At 45.1% G+C, this 24,220-nt stretch overlaps 1 protein-coding gene and 1 long non-coding RNA gene across 11 annotated transcripts in view; one reads left to right on the top strand and one right to left on the bottom strand.

The window, feature by feature from the left end:
- Positions 1 to 24,220, bottom strand: part of Kcnq1 (potassium voltage-gated channel subfamily Q member 1) — a 333,399-nt gene that overhangs the window by 227,197 nt on the left and 81,982 nt on the right. For 4 of the 10 annotated variants that reach the window (XM_087594973.1, XM_087594939.1, XM_087594944.1 and 1 more), the window contains 4 exon segments: positions 21,579 to 21,689; positions 20,383 to 20,478; positions 18,714 to 18,836; positions 17,644 to 17,785 (listed from right to left, as the gene is read on the bottom strand). In XM_087594973.1, the coding sequence (XP_087451099.1) occupies positions 17,644 to 17,785; positions 18,714 to 18,836; positions 20,383 to 20,478; positions 21,579 to 21,689 (472 nt within the window). 10 annotated transcript variants of the gene reach the window in all.
- LOC147997016 (uncharacterized) overlaps positions 1 to 24,220 on the top strand; it is an 86,031-nt gene that overhangs the window by 60,756 nt on the left and 1,055 nt on the right. The window contains exon 2 of the long non-coding RNA XR_015652746.1: positions 20,248 to 20,586. This is a non-coding gene — a long non-coding RNA (uncharacterized LOC147997016). The remainder of the gene's footprint in view (positions 1 to 20,247; positions 20,587 to 24,220) is intronic.

Raw genomic sequence — 24,220 nt, 5'->3', positions numbered from 1 at the left:
AGATCGGAAAAGAAGAGGTCAAAATATCACTATTTGCAGATGATATGATAGTATATTTAAGTGATCCCAAAAGGTCCACCAGAGAACTGCTAAAGCTGATAAACAACTTCAGCAAAGTGGCTGGGTATAAAATTAACTCAAATAAATCAGTTGCCTTCCTCTATACAAAAGAGAAACAAGCCGAGAAAGAAACTAGGGAAACGACACCCTTCATAATAGACCCAAATAATAGAAAGTACCTCGGTGTGACTTTAACCAAGCAAGTAAAAGATCTGTACAATAAGAACTTCAAGACACTGAGGAAAGAAATTGAAGAAGACCTTAGAAGATGGAAAGATCTCCCATGCTCATGGATTGGCAGGATTAATATAGTAAAAATGGCCATTTTACCAAAAGCAATCTACAGATTCAATGCAATCCCCATCAAAATACCAATCCAATTCTTCAAAGAGTTAGACAGAACAATTTGCAAATTCATCTGGAATAACAAAAAACCCAGGATAGCTAAAGCTATCCTCAACAATAAAAGGACTTCAGGGGGAATCACTATCCCTGAACTCAAGCAGTATTACAGAGCAATAGTGATAAAAACTGCATGGTATTGGTACAGAGACAGACAGACAGACCAATGGAATAGAATTGAAGACCCAGAAATGAACCCACACACCTATGGTCACTTGATTTTTGACAAAGGAGCCAAAACCATCCAATGGAAAAAAGATAGCATTTTCAGCAAATGGTGCTGGTTCAACTGGAGGTCAACATGTAGAAGAATGCAGATCGATCCATGCTTATCACCCTGTACAAAGCTTAAGTCCGAGTGGATCAAGGACCTCCACATCAAACCAGACACACTCAAACTAATAGAAGAAAAACTAGGGAAGCATCTGGAACACATGGGCACTGGAAAAAATTTCCTGAACAAAACACCAATGGCTTATGCTCTAAGATCAAGAATCGACAAATGGGATCTCATAAAACTGCAAAGCTTCTGTAAGGCAAAGGACACTGTGGTTAGGACAAAACGGCAACCAACAGATTGGGAAAAGATCTTTACCAATCCTACAACAGATAGAGGCCTTATATCCAAAATATACAAAGAACTCAAGAAGTTAGACCGCAGAAAGACAAATAACCCTATTAAAAAAATGGGGTTCAGAGCTAAACAAAGAATTCACAGCTGAGGAATGCCGAATGGCTGAGAAACACCTAAAGAAATGTTCAACATCTTTAGTCATAAGGGAAATGCAAATCAAAACAACCCTGAGATTTCACCTCACACCAGTGAGAATGGCTAAGATCAAAAACTCAGGTGACAGCAGATGCTGGCGAGGATGTGGAGAAAGAGGAACACTCCTCCATTGTTGGTGGGATTGCAGACTGGTACAACCATTCTGGAAATCAGTCTGGAGGTTCCTCAGAAAATTGGACATTGAACTGCCTGAGGATCCAGCTATACCTCTCTTGGGCATATTCCCGAAAGATACCTCAACATATAAAAGAGACACGTGCTCCACTATGTTCATTGCAGCCTTATAATAGCCAGAAACTGGAAAGAACCCAGATGCCCTTCAACAGAGGAATGGATACAGAAAATGTGGTACATCTACACAATGGAATATTACTCAGCTATCAAAAACAACGAGTTTATGAAATTCGTAGGCAAATGGTTGGAACTGGAAAATATCATCCTGAGTGAGCTAACCCAATCACAGAAAGACATACATGGTATGCACTCATTGATAAGTGGCTATTAGCCCAAATGCTTGAATTACCCTAGATCCCTAGAACAAATGAAACTCAAGACGGATGATCAAAATGTGAATGCTTCACTCCTTCTTTAAATGAGGAAAAAGAATACCCTTGGCAGGGAAGGGAGAGGCAAAGATTAAAACAGAGACTGAAGGAACACCCATTCAGAGCCTGCCGCACATGTGGCCCATACATATACAGCCACCCAATTAGACAAGATGGATGAAGCAAAGAAGTGCAGACCGACAGGAGCCGGATGTAGATTGCTCCTGAGAGACACAGCCAGAATACAGCAAATACAGAGGCGAATGCCAGCAGCAAACCACTGAACTGAGAATAGGTCCCTCATTGAAGGAATCAGAGAAAGAACTGGAAGAGCTTGAAGGGGCTCGAGACCCCATATGTACAACAATGTCAAGCAACCAGAGCTTCCAGGGTCTAAGCCACTACCTAAAGACTATACATGGACTGACCCTGGACTCTGACCCCATAGGTAGCAATGAATATCCTAGTAAGAGCACCAGTGGAAGGGGAAGCCCTGGGTCCTGCTAAGACTGAACCCCCAGTGAACTAGACTATGGGGGGGAGGGCGGCAATGGGGGGAGGGTTGGGAGGGGAACACCCATAAGGAAGGGGAGGGGGGAGGGGGATGTTTGCCCGGAAACCGCGAAAGGGAATAACACTCGAAATGTATATAAGAAGTACTCAAGTTAATAAAAAAAAAAAAGAGGCCATCTGGGAATCAAGGAGAGAGATTTTAAGAGAAAAGCATCCTGCTGGCACTCCAATGTCAGTCTTGTGGGCCCCTGCTTTTTGAGAAACATCTTGATTCAGCATTTGTTTTTGACAACCCTGGCAAACGAAGTTTGTGAATTCACCGCATAGAAAAATAGCCTGAACACTGGGAAGTGAGTTTAAGAAAGACTTTTAGAAAACTAGCTTAAACCTAAAGCAAAATATATTTCAAGCAACTAAGACTATCATGGTGTAGGCCTACAATTGGGGATGAAGGAGAGAAGGCCTACAAGGGAGGATGAAGTTGTAGTGGTGTGACTGTAAGAAAATCAAGGTGCAGAAAAGCATGCATGATGTGGCTTCCGCGCGTTTCAGAACAACAACAAGGCTTCTTTGTGATATGTGCGTCATGTTTCACTGTGTATTGTATGAACATCAGGAAAATATTAGAGAATAAAATCATTGTTTATCAATCTAGGCAACAAGAGTGTAAGTAAATATATAACATAAAGAAAAAGATCCTATATAAGTATATGTGTGTATGTACGTATGTATATATGAGTCTATATGTACAGTCAACTGTAAATCTAAGACCATAACTAGGTAATATAATTTTTAAGAGAAAAGTATCCCTCCCCCCCACCAAGATTTATGGCATGAGAAATAAAATAGAAGATGATGGAGCCCAGAGTTGTCTGATAGAAGAGAATAAGTCTGGCGTTGATACAACATGGAGTCAAATTAGAGGAGACAGACACCAGTTTCCATTGTATGCAGGGTAGAGACGAACATCCTCACATTTGTTCACTGTGGTAATCCTTGCAGTAGGCAAGTAGACTTTTCTCACCATTGTTTTAAAATTATATTTTACTTAATTTTTTACGTGTCCCTGTGTGTGCACACACGCATATGTGTGCGAATACATATGTGCTGCTCTGTGTGTGTGTGCGTGCATCAGAGAACAACTTATAGTAACCATTTTCCTCCTCTTAGCATATGGGTGAAGGGAATTGGTTCCAGGTCATCAGTCTTGGCAGAAAGCGTCTTTGCCCAATGAGCTGGCCCCAAAGTTAGAAACTCGATTTCCCTGATGTGTTATAGAAGCATCGAAAGTGTATGAATCAGGGTCATATGATAATAAATGGTGGGAAAGGGCTGTGGCCTCAAAAAGCATGAGTGTAGCCCGAATGCTATGAATTTGCCTACGTTTTCAAAGAGCATAGCTGTAAAGGAATGATTTAATTTCATTATTTCAAAAATACTTAGATGTATTAAGTTGGGGTGAAGTGAATAGAGGGGGAAAAAGACCCAACTAATTAAATAAATAAGTAAATATAAATGGATGTATAATCCATCGTCATGTATTTTATCTGTTTATACAAACAAACCTGAGCCCCTCAAATAAAGAAGGTGTGTTTTTACTTAGGTATGTGAAACAGGTCATATCCCAAGTTACAAATTACAAATTACAAAAGTCTTATTTTTAGACTTTGATCTGCAAAGGAGCTCTTTTAAGAAAACTGGAGCTTTCACAGACTGCATCCTTTCACTGTAATCCTATTAAACAAGAAATAAATAACAGTGATAAAAATTTATTGCTTAAAAATTAAGCAAACATTTAAAAAGAACTCTAGATTAAAGAGAAAAAATGAAACACAAAAATTATCAAAAAAGGCAATGAAATGGGTCATATTTCATACTAAGCCCTACATATCACAGCTAAAGCTGTGATCAGAGGAAAATTTATAGCTCTTCAAATGTCTCTTGGTAAAGGGACTTTAAATTAGTGAACTAAATATTACCCTTAATTAAGTTTAAAAAGAAAACACATAAATTAAAGATAATTAGGAAGATGGAATTAATAGATATTGTGACTCAAGATGACTAAGAAGAAAACAAATATAGACAAAGGTAATTTTCTGATAAGATAATAAACATAATATTTTAATAATTAACAGAATAGCTAAATTACTCACTCATGAACTTGACTAAGAAAAAAGCAAAACTATAAAGGCACAGGCAAGAAAAATTTATAGAAAAGAGCATAAACTACTGAAAGAAAATTAGCTGCTACCAAGTGTCAACACAGTTGAAATGCTTCAGGAAATTACATAGCAATGAATAAATTATCCCTTAAAGCATGCACTAAACTAATTTGGAATACATTACCACAGAAAAGACTAAAAGCAATTACGATTTTGTATTAGGTCCAGATGGTTATGCAATTTTGTTCTGTGCAAATTTAAAAGATTTTACATTTATTGTATGTGCGTGTGCGTGTGAGCGCATGTGCATGCAGGGTGGTGGTGGGTGCACATCACAGCATGTGCGTGGGGGCCAAAAGAGAACATGTAGGAATTAGTTCTTTTTCCAACATGTAGATCCCAGTTATCAAACTCAGGTCATCAGGCTTGGCAGTAGGTATCTTTACTCACTGAACTATCCTGCCAGCCACTTTAAAGAGACCATAGTTCTGATGTTTTCAACTGTTTTAGAACACAAGCAGACAGATCCATGACACCATTCACAAAGGCATGGTGGAACCTGTCATACTCTGCTGAGCCAAGAGATTCTGTAACTTGTGGGATCAGATATCAGGGCTGTCCTTCACACTGCAGGGGGGAAGGGGAAGCCGTTCTCATAGTTTTAATGACTGATAGATCCTCATCGAATAAGCAGACCTTCATTAGATGGATATATTAGCAATTCACATTGTTTTGCTACATAGCAATCATAGCCATCAGTATCTCCAGGCAAATGTACATTATCAATTCATAGAAGAGTTGAAAATTGTGTACAGTTTTACTTTAGAAATCCACTGACATTGGATCCATTTTTTTCTTCTAACATCAGTGACTAGGGCTGTTTCCCTATATACACACCCATGATGTATTATTGGTGTCTAACTTAATCGAAGAAACAACCCTTGCTTGTATTTGCACTCTATCGTAAGTGAACCAGTCTGGCATCTTTTTTACCCTGGAATCAGTAGCATTTCCTTTTTTTTTAAGTCTCTCATCTTCTCACTATAAAGAGCTTTGAAAAAATAGATGAAAATAATTCACTCTGTGCCTACAATATGGGTGGCAACTCCACCCCCACCCCCCAGATTACTGCTTAAATTTTATTTTTGGTGGTTTTTTTTTTTTTGCGCTGTGCAAATTTTATATATTCTATTACTGGCTTTGCTGAGGTACAGCTGGAATATAATAAAAGGCACGTGTTTAAATTGTAGGATTTGGTAACTTTTGACATGCATTGAAATCACTGCCACAATTAAGGTAATGAGCATATCCAGTGCTCCCAGGAGCTTCCTCTTGCCCTTTTGGACTTCCCCTACCACTGCTCCACCCCTCGGTAATTATTGACCTTTCTGTCACTCTAAGTTAGACTTCATTTTCTAGAGTGCTGTGGTAACAGAAGACGACAGCATAAACTCTTTGTCTGGCTTCTTTCACTCACTGTAATTGCTTGGTGATTCATCCACGTTAGGTGTATCAATAGTTCATTCCTTTGTATTTCTGAGTAGTATTCCATTGCGGGGGAAATCTCTGTTCAAATGTTGACTGGACTTGGAATGTTTTGAGAGAGAGAGAGAGAGAGAGAGAGAGAGAGAGAGAGAGAGAGAGAGAGAGAGAGAGAGAGAGAGGACACAGAAGAGAGGGAGAGAGGGAGAGAAGAGAAGGAGAGAGGGGGAGAGGGAGAGAGACCATTAAACAACTGTTTTCCAGTGTTCCTGAATCACTGTGACCACGACATGACATACAACTGTCTTTCATGTCCTCACCAATACCTGGTCAGTCTCCTCAATTTTAGGCAGTTAGTAGTTATGGAGTAGAGTCTACCTTTGTGCATTTCTCCACTAACTAATGATGCTGGGCATTGCCTTGCATGCTTCGCTGTATGTCTTCCTTGCCATGTAGTATTGGTTTAATCGATTTATCCACTTGTGCAATGTGTTACTTGTCTTAGTTTTCAGTTTAAAGTATCCATCGCATATTCTAAATAGAAGTTCTTTATTAAGTATCAGGTATCTGATTTTAAAATATTTTGAGGTTTGGGATAGTGACTCAGTTGGGCAACAATGCTTGATGTGCAAACGTGGAAACTGGTGTTCAAATCCCCAGCATCTACACTATGGCATGATGCACATAACTGTAACCCTAGCATTGGGGATGGATGGGCAGATTCTGGGAGCTTTCTGACCTGCCAGTCTGACTGAAACACTGAACTTCCAATTCAGTGAGAGGTTGCTTGAGGAAAAGAAGATAGCCATAAAAAAAGACAGCCATCACTTGTCCTCTGCATGGACATGCACAACTCCACATGCACATGCAGAGCACAAAAGGACAAAGAATACTTTCTTTCAATATCTGTCTTTTTCATTGTAGCTTTCAAAAAGCTTGCTTGAGAAGCCTGGTTGACCAGTTTGTTCCTATTGCTCACATGCTATTAATGCTGAGTCAAAAACAGCCTTAACTATAGTATTGTAAGTTTTAGCCTTTGAATTCAGTTCTATGACCATTTGTTTGAAATGGATATCCAGTTTTTCCATCTTGTCTTCTTCCCACAGAACAAAACAAAACAAAGCATAACCTTCACATGTGGGTTAGAAAACACCTATAATAAATATGAATGTCTATCTGATCCAGTCTCCCCACTACCTACTTACTTTTTATGCTGACATACATTTGGTGTTAATCCTCAAACCTTGTTCATGTTTAAAGTCACTTTGTTATTCTAGGCTATCTGCATGCTGGTCTTTGACTGGCTTTATACTGAATTTAGAAATCAATATTGAACCTAATATGTGAACCTAACATGTATCTATATTTATTTTTCTTGATGTTTCATCAACATAGTTATATAGGTTCAAAAGGAGAGCTCTTTTGTCAGATGCATTTAAATGTTTCACATGTTTAGTGCTACTCAGAGGAGTATTTAAACGTTTTCAATTCTGCATTATGTGTAGTAGAATTTAGAAGTAGAGTTGTCTTTTGCAGAGCTACCATGTATCCACAACTGAACTGAATCCCTATATTCCAGTGGCCAATCTGAAGCATCAGCTTTTCTATACAGATAACCAAGAAATCTACAAATAACTGCCAGTTTCATTTCTTTTCCAACTTGCCGTTTCTTACCTTATTCCAAAGTCAAGCATCTCCAACTTAATGCTAAATAGAAATCTGACCAGGTGTTTGTATTCCTGACTTATGGGGAAAGCAGGTATTTATGCATTGAATATGTTAACTGCAGGGTTTGTCAATAACCTGTTTCAGCCTAAGGAAGCGCCTATTCTTTTTAATACTTTCTAATTAATCTTTGCTAGATTTTTGTCAAGTACGTTCTCTACGTCTTCTGAAATAAATATGGCTACTTTTTGTCATTTATTATGTTTCATTTTACTAATTGAATTCAAACTAACTTTGTATACCTGAACCCTAATTGATTTTTGGATTTAATGGATTTTTGCTTAAAACTTTTGGATTTGTGTTTACAAATAATATTTATCTACTTTTTCCTTTTTATAATGATTTTGGCTAGGTTTCCTATCAGCGCAATGCTGGTCTTGGAACGTAAAATAATTCCCTCCATTAAAAGAAACTATCTAAATTTTGCTTTTTGTTAGACACATGGCAGGATTCATCAGGAAACAACATGATCCAGGAGTATGCTTCTCATATATGTACGTATGTGTATATGTGTGTGTGTGCATATGTGTGTATATATATATGTATGCATATATATACTTATATATACATGTGTGTGTGTGTGTGTGTGTGAGAGAGAGAGAGAGAGAGAGAGAGAGAGAGAGAGAGAGAGAGAGGGGAGGGAGGGGGAATCCATGGTATATAGCTGCCTTACATCTCTCTGCATTTTACCTTTCCCAAGAAATTTTCCATTTCCCCTAAGCTGTAGAATTTAGTAACAAACTGCTGCACAGGATAGTTTTGTGGTTTTAAGACCTGTCATTTGTATGGAGCTGAGTATCTCACTTCTGACACTGACAAGTTGCGACATCACTCTTGCTCTTTGGTCTATCTGGTTAGTCACTTATTGATTTTCCTGGTTAAAAAAAAAATCAGCATTGGTTTCATTATTTTTTCCTGTTTTTAGTTTCCTACTCCCCTCGCAAATTCTTATTTTCCTTCGGTCTACCTATTTTGGTTTATTTAGCTGTTTTATAGTTCCCAGTATGAGGCCTTCTCTGAAGTGCTCGCACAGTGCTGTACGGTCCTCTAAGAACTGTTTTAGCAGTGCCCTATAAATGAGAGCATGTTGTGTTTTCACTTTCATTTGATTTAAAACACTCACTGTTCTCTTAGATTTCTTCTCTGACCCTGTGCTATTCAAAGACATGTTCTTTATTTTCCATATATTTCAGAATTTGCCATCTTCTTAATTGATTTTTAATTTAATTCTTTTGTGGTAAAAAAAAACATATGACTTGAGTAACTTTAAGTTTATGAAGTTTTTTCAGAGCTCAGAAATATAGTCTGCCCTGGCATGTGCTCTCTGTGTAGCTGGCAGCCATGTTTATCCTGCTGTTCTCTACCAGCGTTAATTAAGTCAACATGATCCAAAGTATTGTTCAGATCTACATTTCTGTGTCCAACAGTATCATCTCTAATAATAGAGGCATTAAAATCCACAAAGCTACGTATAGATTTTTTTCCTTCTCCCTTTTATTTTCCTGTTCTTAGTTGTAAGTTGCTTTAAGAAACACCAACGCATGGAGCTGGAGAGATGGCTTAGCAGTGAGGAGAGCATAGTGTTCACACAGAGGACTCTAGTTTGGTTCTTAGCACCTACACAGGGTAGCTTACAACTTCTGTGACTCCGGCTCCAGAGGATCTGATACCTCTACTCTATGCAGGCACCTGCATCTGTGTACATATGCCCCCTCCTCAAATTAAAACAGAATAATTAGTCACCGATAATTTAGGTGCTTTACATATATGTTGTAGGATCTGATGTCAATTATTTTCATCATTATTTTTCTAAATAGCCACCAACTGGGGACTTTATTTCTTCTTCAACAGAATAAGTTTAAATGCCAGAAGCAGAATTATTCAAAAGAGTAAAGTACTGAATATATTTCTCACAAGAAAAATTGTAAAGCTCATAGGTCACTTTCCCATCAGATTCAAACTAGTTTGCAGAGTCTGTGCAGCAGGTGAACGCCACAAAATTATTGGCATAAATATTTGCCTAGAAACAACACAAACCAGTTTCAAAAGAATTTAAAATGACAGGCATTAATGCTCATGTCACAGTAAGCAGATAAAAGCAGGATTAAAACTGAGCAGTCAATGTGGACCCAACCCAGGGATGGCAGTCATCAGAGTGGGGGTGCACCCACTCTGTCATCAGGACACTGGCGATAGAAGTGAGAGGCCAGGTGTGAGTGCTGATAAGAACCTGATTCAGAACTTACCCAAGAAGCTATGGCCAACCTTCCTATTGGTCTCACCAGAGCCTACATCCCATCTGTGAGGGAGGTTCTCTAACCCAAAAGTCCTGACCAACTTCCTCAGGACACTGAGGCTGCTGTGAGTCATTTTTGACAACTGAGAGGATTGTTAGAAGTTTCCATTAAGTCCTGGGCTGTACATCTCTGAGGCCCAGAACATAGCTGAAGTGGCACAAAGAGCAGTAGGCCAACTATTATCCTAGTCAGGCCTGGCTCCTCCACCCTGGTGGCTCTGATGCAGCATGGTGAGAAGTCACAGAAGAGCTGCGCTTACCTCTGCAGCTGGCACTGGCCTCACACTTGGGAGGTTCCCCAAGGCTAATCTATAAACCACCTGCCCATAGTAACATGAGTGCCTGTTAGGGATTCCAGGACCTCACTACAGTCAACACGGCCCACAGTACTTAGAAATGAGTTTCTAAATCAGCTGCAGATAACAGTCTCTGGTCCTCACACAGAGAGTTAGCTTCTGTGTCTAGCAACAAGTAGACCCTCTATCCTAAAAATCTACTCCCTGCAAGTCCCTGGGCAAGCTTGTGGAAATGGAACACATGCCTTGCATGTACCTCTAGGATCACCTGATAAAAACGGCACTGGAATCAGTCCTGAGGGCTGGTAACAGAGCAGGTGCAGCTGGGCAGAACACATTCAGCCTGGAACAGCTGGCCTGGGACTTAGCCTAGCTGAGTAGTCAACATGTGGAATCTGATGGTCCCTAAAGAAAGGAAGTGAGTCTGGAATCTTCATGAGGCAAAAATCAGTAACTGAGAACCACACCCCCTACCCCCCAGTGTAGAACTAGACCCTATGGAGGCTGCAAAAGAGTAGACTCAAAAGAAACATAAACAAAGCAAATGAAAAAGCCCACACATTGTGGGCAGGGAAATGAAGGAGATTCACTTGTCTTGGTCTATCCTTCCTGGTGTGTAAAACCAAAGGTCCTTGCTTGACAGAGGCCTGCTTCCCAAGACATAAGTCTCTACTCCCAATGCATGGCTCTCTACACAATCCTGTGTAAATTTGAGTCCCCAAAGACCCTGATCGTGTTCCCTGGGCCATCCTGTTTGAGAGTAATGTGCTCTTTACCCCACGAATCTTATAGACAAAAAGCTACTATGAACAAGAGTAATTAGACCACAAGCACTGCAGATGTTGTAATTTTCAATAGATGCTGCAAAAATAAACATGTTCACATAAATTCAAAATTAATAGTTGTGACGTGAAATATGAGAGAGGTACAAGGTGCTAAAACCAAGCTGATTTAAAGCTCCCTGTAAGGATACACAGACATGAGAAAATAGATGGTAATTAAAAGGACTGTCTCAGTGGCTGGGTAAGGCAGTGGACGAGACACACCTGCAGTTAGCAACAACAACAGTATGAATAGCCTGAGAAGGTCATGAGATAGCCAAGGCCAAGCTGAGATGATCCAACAGAAGATTCTAGAAGGGGGGTGGGGGCTTGAAAGATAGTTCAGTCTGTAAATGGCTTGCTTCACCAGGACCTTAGTTTTATCTCCAGAACTGATATAAAAATGTATGGTGTGGTGGCATGTATTTGCAATTCCAGCAATGTGGAAGCAGAGATAACGGGATTCCTGGGGTTCACTGACCGGCAGCCACTCTAGCCTAATTAATGAACTCTAGGCCAATGAGAGAGTCCATCTCCAAGGAGGAGACAATGTTTCTGAGAATGATACCCAAAGTTGTCCTCTGGCCTCCACACATAAGCAGATATATACACCCGGTTTCCGGTAGATATGGTCACCACTTTGCTTGCTTGACAAAAGACATAAGCCCTCAGATTCAAGAGTCAGTAGCACAAACCATGATTTAAAAAAAAAAAAATCTACCACATTAATATATCACAATTTAGGTAACCTAAATTCAAAGAAGAATTTTCAGAGTCACCAGGAGTGAAAAGGTAGGCCATGAACAAAGAGATGTTCCTATGTATCTTTCTCCCCAACTGAATCATCATCTAGGAGCAAGTACACAATTAAAAAATGCAGTCCAGCTGCAGTTGAATGCTCACCGAGACCATCCCTTGAGGAAGCCTAGACTTCAGGAAGAAGGAGGGCCAGCTAAATGTGCAAGCAAGCCTCAGAGGCTCACCCTGGTAGCAATGTGAACAGCTAATGAGAAGGACAGTGTGAAAAGATAAAATCAAAACACTGGGCAACGCCTCGCAGGAGGGGTGTGTGTGTGTGTGTGTGCATGAGTGTGCATGTGTGTGTGTTTATATGTATGCACACCAGTATATGTATGTGTGTACACATGTGCTTCTGTGTATGTGTATTTGTGTGTGTACATGAGTGTGCATGTGTGTGTGTTTATATGTATGCACACCAGTATATGTATGTGTGTACACATGTGCTTCTGTGTATGTGTATTTGTGTGTGTACATGAGTGTACACATGTATGTGACTGTATGTATGCTCACAAATATATGTGAGTATATGTGTGCATGTGTGCATATATGTATGTGTATTTCTGTGTGTGTCTCTGTGTGTGTGTGTGTGTGTAAGTGGGAGTTTGATAGTACCTAGAACACAACCAGATGTCATGGAGCAAGAGATGGGTCCATGAAACAACAGTCAGTAGCACATTTAAAATACAATCCTGTGGGGGCCATAAATTCACACCCAACCTGGACTGGAGTAGCGTGCATCCAGCGAGCACTTCTGTGACAGCTTTGTGAACTGGAAGTCACAGATGCTGCTTGACACACATTAGCAGACCTACTGCATAGGTGGGAACAATCAAGCCTCACCTACAGTGGTATCTCTGCATATAACATACCCATTCCATCACTGAGCAGTGGCTGCTAGTGTTGGGATGCCCACTAGGCCTACAGTGAGTCCTCAAGATTCCTATGAATAGCAGCAGTAAGTTACTAGGGTCAGGTTCTTTGGGCCTGAACTTGAACAATGGCTTCTCCACCAACTAGGACCCTGGGCGTTTCTCTACACTTCTTCCTTGAACCTGGATGTCAATCCCTCTTGGATGCTAGTAAGTTGAATGGCATGTGGCTTGAATCCTCCATGAGAGACAATGCTTCTCAGGCCTAGATAGTCCACTGAACCCTCTCTAAGCTGTTAGCATTTGTTTCTGTCCCCACTGTTGTGGTTTGCCTTGGTGTTCTCTCTGAATTTGTAAAATAAAGGCAAGAGCGCTAGATTTGGGCAGAGGGAGGAGTCAGGAGCGAGAGGGGGATTAGATTCAGAGAATAGGGTGAGAGAAGACAGTTGGCGACAGTTGAGCCAGTAGAACCTGAGGAGGGGGGGAAAGGATTGAACAGTTGAGAGCGTTGGGAGAGGAGTAATGAAGATAGGTGGGAAAGGGACTGGTTAAGCACACGATGGGGAACTGAGAAGAGTTAGAGGAGACAGGAGATGGAGAGAGGGGAGAAGCTAGGAGTCGTTGTGGGAGAAGGAGAAACTAAAGCATGGAAGAGTTGATATAGTTGGGAGAGTGAGAATGAAAAAAGTGGGAAAGGGACTGTTTAGACACATGATGGGGAACTGAGAAGAGTTAGAGGAGACAGGAGATGGAGAGAGGGGAGAAGCGAGGAGTCGTTGTGGGAGAAGGAGAAGCTGGAGACCTGGCAAATAAAAGGTGCAAGGTATAGATGGTACTGGGCTTTGTATGTTTAAGTGGGCAATTATATCTTACCAGTTGGATCTAAGATTACTGTGTTATGTGTTCTTTTATGTGAGGGTTTGAATGTAGGAAAGTGTGGGGCTGGGCTGTGTTTCCGCCAAGATATCTAGCAGATATCTGGGGCACTGAGGTGTAGGACCTAGCAGGGTAAAAGACCAAAACATTACCGTTTTACTTTTATATTTCTACAACAACACCCACTAAAGGCACAACAAGATCCTGGCAAGAGTGGTGGGTCTTTGAGGGAGAAGTAGAGTAATTTCTGCTTTTCACAGTGCTTCTTTTAGGGGACACAGACCCATTTTTACTGCAGGGTAGTCTGAGCCCTGATGCTACCACAAAAAGACCCCTTCCCTTCCCTGCTTCCACCAGTCCAATACACCTGCACACATCTCTTAGGAGAACTTAGTAGAGTATCCTATGACACGTGCGTCCTTGGGAGATCTCTGCATGATTCCGAGCCTCTGTTAATCATCTTTAGTTGGGACCAGCACTGCAGCTCACTTATACTCAGCATACACTGACAGGACAGTGTGCAGGTGGATTTTTGCACACCATGAACAGGTGAGTGTCCTCTGCAAGGACAAGATGATGGCTTCATAGTTCTCACACACAGATGAGGTCCAAGTCCTGGTTTGGCCTGGCACTAAAAGTCAGTGTGACTGCTTGGGATCTGCCTCGTGGGAGCAGGCACTCTGGGGCTTTCCCAGTGATGGCATCCCTCCCTCCCCGCCCGGGATTAGCACCTCGTCTCCATGCCAGAGTGCTCAAGATTCCCAAGAGCCTCTTGGGTAAGGAGACTTGGATGTATCAGGTAACCTGTGAAGTAGGGGTTGCCCCAGGTCCTCAGAGAGGCCAGACCAGTGGTTCAGTCTCTAAAATCTGGTCGCTCTGGACTAGGCTGACTTATCTCATTAACAGAAAGAGACGGCACGGTGTGGGAGCATTCCACAAGCAGTGCTGCTTTCTCTGCTCGTGCACCTCATTAACATGCCACAGACATCACTGCGGACTTCATAACACTAAGCAGGCTGAATGGACGGCAGGGACACTGCTGCCCCGTATTCAGAAAACATCGAGTGATGCTTCTCCTGGGCAGGCACAGGGCTGCATCCCTGCCGCCTCTGCTCACGCCCAACCTGCCCATTAGCATTAGCAGAAAGCCCCTATTTGCATTGAGACAATGGTCCTACCCCTGAAGCAGAGCTGCAGGGGCACTGGGCATTTGTTGGCACAATTGCCCTTTGTGCCCGCTCCAGTGGGCAGGCGGGGAGTATATCCCAGGGGCTCATGGAGATGTGGCCAGCCCTGAGCCAAATCCCCATGCCATCTGATGAGGATGTAGCAGCTTGGCGCTCAGTAAAGTGGGGCCCAGACTGGGTTCTGACAGACGGGATGCCTAGGATAGCCTTCAAGAGCACAGAACAGCCATGGCCTCTTTCTTGAACACTTCCCACCCTCCTGCCAAGATGTGGTGGTGGGAACAATGGCGCAGGACACAGATCAGCAGCTCTTGGACAAGCTAGACTTGGTAGGCTGGGGCCCTGATACTTGTCAGAAGATGAGAAACAATGCTGTTGGTCACCGTCTGCGATACCTGAAACTGCCCTTACAACTGCCAATGAGATGGAAGTTTCTGGTGGATCCTGGAACATTCTACTTAGTCACAAAACATTCTGGCAGGTCCTAGGCATTGGGAAGAAGTCTGAGAAGGGAGAGACGCACCTAAATGACAGCAGAGTGGAGGGACAGAGTGTCAACTCAGGAGACACTGCTGCACACACAGTGTTGGTCTCAACCCTTAGTTCCCACTCTACCAAGTGTCCAACATCAGTGCTTCTTTCCTGCCAGGAATAAGACCTGGTCACATGACACATGAGGCTGGGCATGGTTCTTGGTGTCCTGGATACTGAAATGGGATGTCCAATTCCCAACAGGACATTCAAATGATGCCTTCCCATGGAGCCTGGGACTCTTGAAGGTGAGCCAAACAGTTCTGAGTGAGAGGCAAGATTCTGATGGCAGAAACCAGGACCATAGGAACCAGCACTAGGCCCTGAGTTACCTATCATTGCTGGAGCAAGCAAGTAGTTGGGGCAGGGGAGGGGAATAAGCTGAACACAGGTGCCTTTGGCTCAAGCTTCTACCTCTCCCTGGAAAAAGGGCTTTCCCTGACCTCAAGTACCAAGGTCCAACTATCTTTATTTGTGTGCGTGTGTGTGTGTGTGTGTGTGTGTGTGTGTATGTGTATATGTGTGTGTGTATGTGTATATGTGTGTGTATGTGTATATGTGTGTATGTGTGTGGTGTGTGTGTGCGTGCGTGCGTGCGTGCATGTGTGTGCTTTCAATCAGGTATCTCCTCCACCCAGGACTGCATCTTAGCAAGAAAGTTAGGAATATTTGCAAGGCCTCTCCTCCCTGCCTTTGGAGGTGTGGTTTCTAGGTTCCCCCAATTCATGAATACTCTGTTCCCTCAGATGAAATGGCATAGCATCTGCATAGAACCTTCTTGTACATCTTCAGGACATCTCCAGATTCTTTAGAAGAGAAACTACTGTGTAATACAGTCTGTAAGCAGATTGAGGCAGAGGATGAAGAACCATGAATGCTGGACCTCTGGACTATTTGCCTCAGCGCACGGTCTTGAGAGGAAATAGCCAGCAGGACAGAGTAAGGGGCTTCCAAGGAGATGCTGAGCAAAAATCATGTGGTGACATGAGTCACATCCCAGGCCTAGCTCACTATATCAATGTGCACACTTTTCAGGGGAAGGAAAAGACCAGAACCATTCAAGTTTGAGTTATAGACAGCTGCTGGAGTCATTCACCCTGAGGCAAGCACTGAGGTTTTCAGAGAGATTTGAGAGCTACAGGAGAAGTCCCTTCTACAGACACCTATGCTGTCTCCCAAGGGTTATGCTATAAACTCAAGACTGTACACGCCACACCTGGGACCAGGGATGTGAGAATCCCAGACCCACAGAGCCCTGTCTCCTGGGATAATGCTTGGCAGTATGTCATGATAATGGAAACAGCACATGTACCTCCAGAGAAGTCTCTCTGGTAAGGAGACCTTTCACTCCTGCTGTGATCTCCTGATACAGCTCTACTCCAGAGGAAGGGTAGGTAGAGTGCCCTTAGCCTGTCTGCTCTGTAACCGGTGACCCAGAGGCACTTCCAGGAGCGTGTCACATTCTCACTGCATGCCCTGGAAACTATGCTTGACCTCACTGAGTTCCCTTGTCACGTGTGTATTATAGAGCCTCACTGTGGCCTTACAGTGGTAAAACTAACAAGGGCCCAGACACACACACCTTTCACAGGCCTGCCTGCAAGCTTATCACCAGGTCCCATGAGCCTGGCCTCATCCAATCCCTATAGAAGGAAGGATATAGGGATATAGGATGGTGATACTACATACAAACCCAGGACTGCATAAGAAATATGTGTCCATCAAAACACTGAGCCCATGCAACATGCCCTCATGATTTCACCGGCGAGCCTCCGGCCCTCCAGGGCCTGCAGAGGCTTCATCTCTACCACCGTCACCTCTGGGCTTCCCCATCAGTGGGCAATCCTCCAAGAGGACACCATAGCCATTTTTCAAACAAAGACCTTGGGTGCTAACAAGAGAAACCCAGCGAATAGAACACCTATGTCACCTTTCCTCTTGTGGCCAGGTGAGGCCATGCTGACCCTCGACATTCTAAGCCAGTTGAAGGCATCCTCTCAACAGACTGTGTAGTGATTACACCTGGGAAAGACTAGGGAAACATGGCTTCAAAGCCTCCAGAAGCTTCTAGGTCTGAGCTACCTTCCATCTTCCAGTAGCAGAGACCTCAAGCCGTGCTTGGACGTTCAAGGTAGGCAAGTGATTGTGTATGTGCTATAGGGCCTTAGCATACACATATGGGGAGGCCTAGGGACAGGTGACATGGACGCTCCCCCACAGCTAGGCTGACCCTGCTGCAGGGTCAGCACTGAGTGTCCTACCCCTGCACACATGGGAGTTTGCTTACCTGAGCTGTCGTAGCCATCAATGGAGAAATGGTCTGGCCTCCGATCCTCTGGGGGATCACAAGTGATGTGAGGGACATTGAATATCTTCTCTCCAGGACTCAGCCCGTTATCCTTATCCAGCTTGAACTTCTTCTTCTTTACCTAAAAAGTCCACACGAGGAGTGGCAGTTCCTGAGCCCTGTCTGCCAGATCTTTTAACCAACCCCAGAATACCCGTGGAGTCCTGAGTCCAGGCTTGAAATGTGTACCCTTGAGGGAACTTGGGTCAGGGGATTGAGCTCCAGTACCTGCAAACATTGGTGAAATGGGGCTTCAGTGTGCTGGTGCTGCTGGGGGGTGCAGGGGGTTGCTTGGCCCAGTGTGGCCCTCTATGAGCCACAGCCTAAGAAAGGCAGGCAAACAAAAACAAACAAAAACCCAGTACATATGCAAGCATACACCAGGGCAATAGGGCAGAAGGCCAAGGCAGCAAAGTATGTGGTGGGAGATACACTACAGGCACTGGAGCCTCCTTAAAGAGGTCCCAGAGAAAGTGGGGGAGCAAGCTGTGTGAAGCCACTGAGAGGGAGGATCAAGTTCAATTGTCCAATGACAGTTGGATGCTGGGAAGGTTGTCTTTTCAAGGAGGTGAGTGGAAATGGAAGAACCCTAACCTTTTTCTCACAGCTCTAGGCAAATGGCAGGACTTTTGACCACAGTTGCTAGAATTTGACTTTCTGTGGGCTAGAGGTCCAATACCTTCCTATTCTGTCTGCTTTACCCGGTAAGGAAAGCCCAGTACTGGGATCCTCTCATGAGCTTCCTTCCAGCAGCTGATGGAGCTGGCCCCTCCTATTCTCTTTAGACCTATCATATCCTGGTCTTGGCAGTCCAATATGGCTCCAAGGGTGGAGGAAATGAAGTCAACAGGGATGAGGCATGGAATAGACTTCCTCTGACTTCAGAATGATGTTGGCATCCTAATGAGCAGAACACTGAGTGGCAATGCCAGGGTCTCATGTACCAACTCTACAGCTTCCTGACCTGCTCATATGCAGTTCCCATCCTGGTGGCCAGTGAGGCTGCTTACCATGACAGACTTTTTAGGCTTGGGGCTGGGGGAGAGCAAAGTGTGGCTCCGAGCAGGCTTCCGGACATAGATCTTCCAAGTGGATGAGTCAGGATTCTCCGCAGCATAGCACCTCCATGCAGTCTGAAACCAGGCAGGGCAGGGGGTGGGGAAGAGTCATTGGTCCAGCCACTCAGTGGTACCTCTCAAAGAATCTTCAATTCCTCCCCGAGCTCCAGGCCCAGCTTATTCCAAGACCCCTTCCCTGACAAGACTTGGCCCTCTAGAGCTAGGAAGGAGATTGCCTCGTGCATTAACTATCACTCATAGCTCAGATGCTGCCAAGGCCTTTGCCCGTTACCTGAACTGCTCCTAAAGAGGGCCTTGAGTGAGCCCCAGACATACAGAGATGCTCAACTAAGACAGAGTTAGATAACCAGACTTTACCCAGAGAAGGACAGTGGAAGGGGGCTGCCCAAGTCTTTGTGAGTACCAGCATGGTGTGGAGGAGTCAAGCCCCAGGGACCAGTGGGGTGGTGAGGCCTCCCAGGATTTCAAGTGCTAGCCTGTGGCTATGAGGAGTCTCTGATGACTACAGATGAAACTCTTGGCCAACATACTAGAGTGAAACCCCATCCCCACAGCCATCACAGCAAGATGACCCAGGGAAGACACTAAAGGGGCCTGAAGGAGCCAAGTGGGCAAGAGAGGGGAAGGAACAGACACCAAAGCCTCTTATGGGGACATATCCTGGTGGCTTTGTCACTATAAGCCCTATGCCCATGAGAAAGTAAAGTTAGTTGAAAATTCTCTCTGCTGACAAGGCTTCTGAGGGACAGGCCTATGCTATGATAGCAATCTAGCGTAGACACAAAACTCAGGCACGGATGCCTATGACCTGGGGCAGTTTGGAGACCCTTCTAAGGGTTTATGTCCCACGTATACCCTATGTAGCCAGCTCCGTACCTCATGCAGCCTGCAGCTCCTCCTAGCATACCCCATGTTGCCTGTGTTTCCACTTCCCACCAGACAAGCCCTGGCACGTCTTCCACTGTGGGCATGGATTCTGAAGGAGCAGTGGCCTCTGTGCTCAGCTGAGGAACTAAAGAACTGCCTGGCTATGTTAATGTGGCCAAGGAGGGTTAGGGTGTCCGATTTAAAGTTTTCCCAAAATGAAAATATGTAGGGTCAAGCCAGGCCTGGGAAAGCACACAACTGCAACTGTAGGTCTCATGGCTGCTGTTGTCATGACCAGGCAGATGGTTCTGGAAAGGCATCAGAGGAACAAATTGGGGCTCAGGACTGTGCTAGAAGCTTAGATAAGACCACGAGAACAACAGCCTTTGAGAAGGGCTGCCCCTCACCCAGGGTTCTGCCCAGATCAGAGAATTCAGGAAACTGAGGCTGACCAGCAGAGTACAGACTGGCTAAGTGGCCGTGGTCAGGTCTCGCCCTAGCCTGCAAGTATGGCTCTCCTTGGGAACAGCATGAGGAGTGATGGTCCTGCTGCATTCCTGTGCCCACCCTATCATCCTAATTGTGAGTACTTCCCCAGGAAGCCATCTCACCATGGGAGGAGCCACAGCAAAAGCATCCGTGCCTCTCGAGCAGTGGACATGGCTGGGAGTGGTTCCAATGCCCAGACAGATAGAAGTACACAGCCCGAGAGCCTGCCAGGCACAGCACATACCTGGATGAGTGAGGCTGCGGCTGGGATCTGCCGGTTGAAGTGTTTCTGCCTCTGCTTCTGCTGGACCTTCAGTGCAAACCCAGAGCCAAGTATGCCCTGGTAAGGGACAGAAGATGCCTATTATTACACAGGCCATGTTGGACAGCGCCCACAGAGGAAAGGGGTCCCGACGAAGAGCAAGAAGCAAAAGCATCTGGAGACCAGGTTTGTACCGTGCCCAGGGCTGTGGCCAGGCAGGCACCACCAGAAGGTGGGTTTGAGACAGCAGATGCCACATGAGGGTAGTCTCTAGGCTCAGCCTGCCTAGCCTTGCCAGCTGATGAGGCAGAATCCATTTCTCAGGGCTGATTCAACATGAATCTTGCCTCTAGAAGAGACCTGAGACTGTCTACACATTTCTTGGCATCACCTGTGGGAAGCCATGTAATTTAGCCATCAGCCTGTGCCCCTAGGGCAGAGGGACCATAACCCTAGGGGAGTGGGAGTTTGAGGCTGTCCTCAGCAAGAAGTCCATGGCTACTGTAGCCAGGGTACCCAGGGGCAGCAGTGGCAGAGATTGAGTGTTGCCTCAGCAGCCGGGGCCATGCAGGGGGCACACATTGTGTGTCATGACCCACATCTATGTGTCACACATGCATATATGACACTCAAACACATATCATCTTCTATGTGTTACAGAGAGTCATGAAACATAGATACTGTATGGACATGGAACACATGTCCGAATAGAGGTATATACATGACACACATGAAATCACAAATATGCACACATATATATACATATACACATAAACAACACATATGGTAAACATGCTATTAAAATGTAATACAGGTGCTTGTATATGTAACACATGTATAAAATATATACATACAACATGTATAAGACACACAATCACACACACACACATATATATACATATACATACACACACACACACACACACACACACACACACAAGTAACCGGCGTGTGTCCCATGTAACACACATGTGTAGACATAGGTTAGTGATTTTTGGAAAAGTCAAAGGACAGAGCCACTCCAGGCTGTGGAGCTGCAGGTTCTGCCCAGTCTGCTCCCCTGTACCTTGCTGCTTCTGTGAAGTGCCAAGGCCTCCTTACTCTACTTCAAGGAATGCCTAGGAGTTGGGGCAAAGGTGAGTGGGGAACAAGGGAGAGGGGTCTTAATGGGTACCCACCGCTGGGAGTGCAAAGAAGGATATGGCGAAGACAGAGAAACAGGAGGCGATGGTCTTCCCAACCCATGTCTGGGGTACCTTATCCCCGTAGCCAATGGTGGTGACTGTGACCTGTAAGGAAAAAGGACTGCAGTCAGTGGCTGGCAGGCTCAGAGCCTCAGAAGGGACATCTGCCAGCCCTAACACAGTGGCTTGATGACAAGAAGACCAACTTAAAACCCTGCCCACCAGGGTAATGAGGCATGGTTCTGAGAAAGTACCAGGGACAGCAATATGATGAGTTCGTTCAAGTTTCTGAGTCTCCTAAGTCCCTCAACTCTGATTACCACAGATGGCACAGCCCTAGGGTTGCAGACAGCTTGGGGGGGTGCAAGACAGGCAAAGAACTCAGAGCCCACCCACAGGGGCCAGGCTTCCTGCCCCATCCTAAGGATCCCTTCCCAGGCCACCAGAGTTGCAGTGCACTGGCCCCCTGGAGGCCAGAAGCTCCCACTGAGGCCAGCAGTCCACAAAGCCCAGGATGGCCTGACATGCTGCTTCCTGCCACCACCCCAGGGATCCAGATGTTTTGTTTTTCCTTTTCAGAGAGAATAAGACAAGGCTCTAGCCTTCTTGGTGGGAGAGCAGCGTCCAGGGTATGCAGTGGGACAATAGGAGTGAGGGGGGCTACCCCCCGCAACCCCCTGCTGACATCTGAGGTTTACTCCTGGGGCCTCTGATGAGCGACTCAGGGGCCCACCCTGGCTGTGCCTAACCGCTAGGTCACACCATGAGGCTGCCTTGGGCCTGCCAGGCGAACAGAATAGTTACATTCACTAACACACAGCCCTCGGGGTCACAACACTGTCCAGATCAGCCCTTCAGTCAAGGCAGGTTAGTGTGATGGGAGAACCTGCCCATTCAAGGTCTTTATAGCCTGATTACTCTAGACACCTAGAGTGTTACCCCTTGGGGGCCAGGTAACAACCACCCAGCCAGGATCTACATAAGAACCTCTAAGTGAACCTCTGCCCAATAGGGTCAACAAGGATGGGGCTTGGGAAACACCACCTAATAGATACCAACTAATGTGGGGCTCAGAGAGAAAGCCTCAAGATCCTCACCCCACCCCCAGCCCACTGTCATCACTACCCACTCCATTCCCAGATGAACTGCTGTGGACCACAACTGTTCCCCAGTGACCACCAAAGAGCAGGGGAAGGCAAGGGAGGCATGGGAGTCAGAAGTTAATAGGTACATATGAGTGGGTGTAGACATGGATGCTTACAACATAGGTAAGCACTCTGACCAACTGCAGCAGGGGAGCAGGGGACAGGGACAGCAAGAGTAACCCCACAGCGCCAAGTTTGTCACTCTGGTCAGTATGTTAACAGGTCATGAAGCAACAGGTCAATTTTTCCTGGATGGCAAACAACAGAGCAGTCCACAGCTGGGTCAAGGCCACCACAGGGCCACCCCTTCGGTGCTGCACCATGCTATATTGGCTGCATCCTGGTGTTTTCCCACAACTGCCCATATGAAATCTTCCCCACAATGTCATTGTCCTTAAACAAATCCATGCCCTACACAAACAGAGGGCATAACAAACCATTCATGGTTGCACCCTTTAAAGGGACCACCCTGTTCTACATATGTGGGCATAACAGTTGTAAACGTGCCTCACATGGAGACAAGGATACCTGTTCACACTCATATGCACACGAGGGAACATGTATCACTGGCTGAGCTGAGGGACCATGAGGATACGAGTACACATTGGGGTCTAGAGGTTATACCCAGGACTGACAGCCAGGGCACACACACACACACACACACACACACACACACACACACACACACACACACACACACACACACACACACACACACACACACACACACACACCTGAAACCACTCACATAATGTAAGTTGAAGACAAGCCGCTCCAGGGACTGAGGCCATGGCTGCCAGCAGGCTGCTGGATGAGAGGGCTCAAGGGAGCTGAAGCTCCTTACTAGTGGTGTCTTCCCAGAGGGTGTGCACCCCACATGTGAGAGCTGGCCCACAGTTGCCTTCTCTAGGGAGCCATGACAGGTTGTGAAAGCAGACCTGGGCTGGAGCCAGCAAGAGTTCAAGATCATCTGGGATATATGGCTTATTTGAGGCTAGCCTCTGCTATATAAAATCAGTCCAAAAAATGGTGGGGGTGGGTAGGGAAGGAAGGAAAACATCTACAAAGGAAGAGGAAGAATGGCCTAGATGACAATCCGGGAAGAAACATAGGTGAATAGAGAGGAAAATCCTTATGAAGGGAAAAAATATCTGAGGGAGGCCCATGCCTTTAGCTGATCCTCCACTCCTTGCATCAGGAGGAGGAAGGGCCCAGTGCAGCGGTCCTGAGTACTGGCTAGCCATCTGTTGGAGGGCACCTAACTACTAGGACCATCTTCTTTCTCCTGGACCACCACAGAGCTCCTAATCCTTTCTCCCAGGTGGCCTGTTCTTGTCAAGTTGTTTCTCCCCAAGTCACAGACTCAGCAACTCAGAGCAACTTATAGAGCTGTTTGGAACTTGCCCCAATGGCCAGGTCTGCAAGTCTCTTGAGCCAATGAACAGAGGGCACCTTACAAGGACCTAGCCAACAATAGGTCACCTGAGCCAT

The sequence above is a fragment of the Rattus norvegicus genome, chromosome 1 (genome assembly GCF_021556685.1).
Source record: "Rattus norvegicus strain SHRSP/BbbUtx chromosome 1, alternate assembly SHRSP_T2T, whole genome shotgun sequence".
Taxonomy (NCBI): domain Eukaryota; kingdom Metazoa; phylum Chordata; class Mammalia; order Rodentia; family Muridae; genus Rattus; species Rattus norvegicus.
The sequence above is the reverse complement of the archived record's forward strand: the minus strand, read 5'-3'. Positions and strand labels throughout refer to the sequence as shown.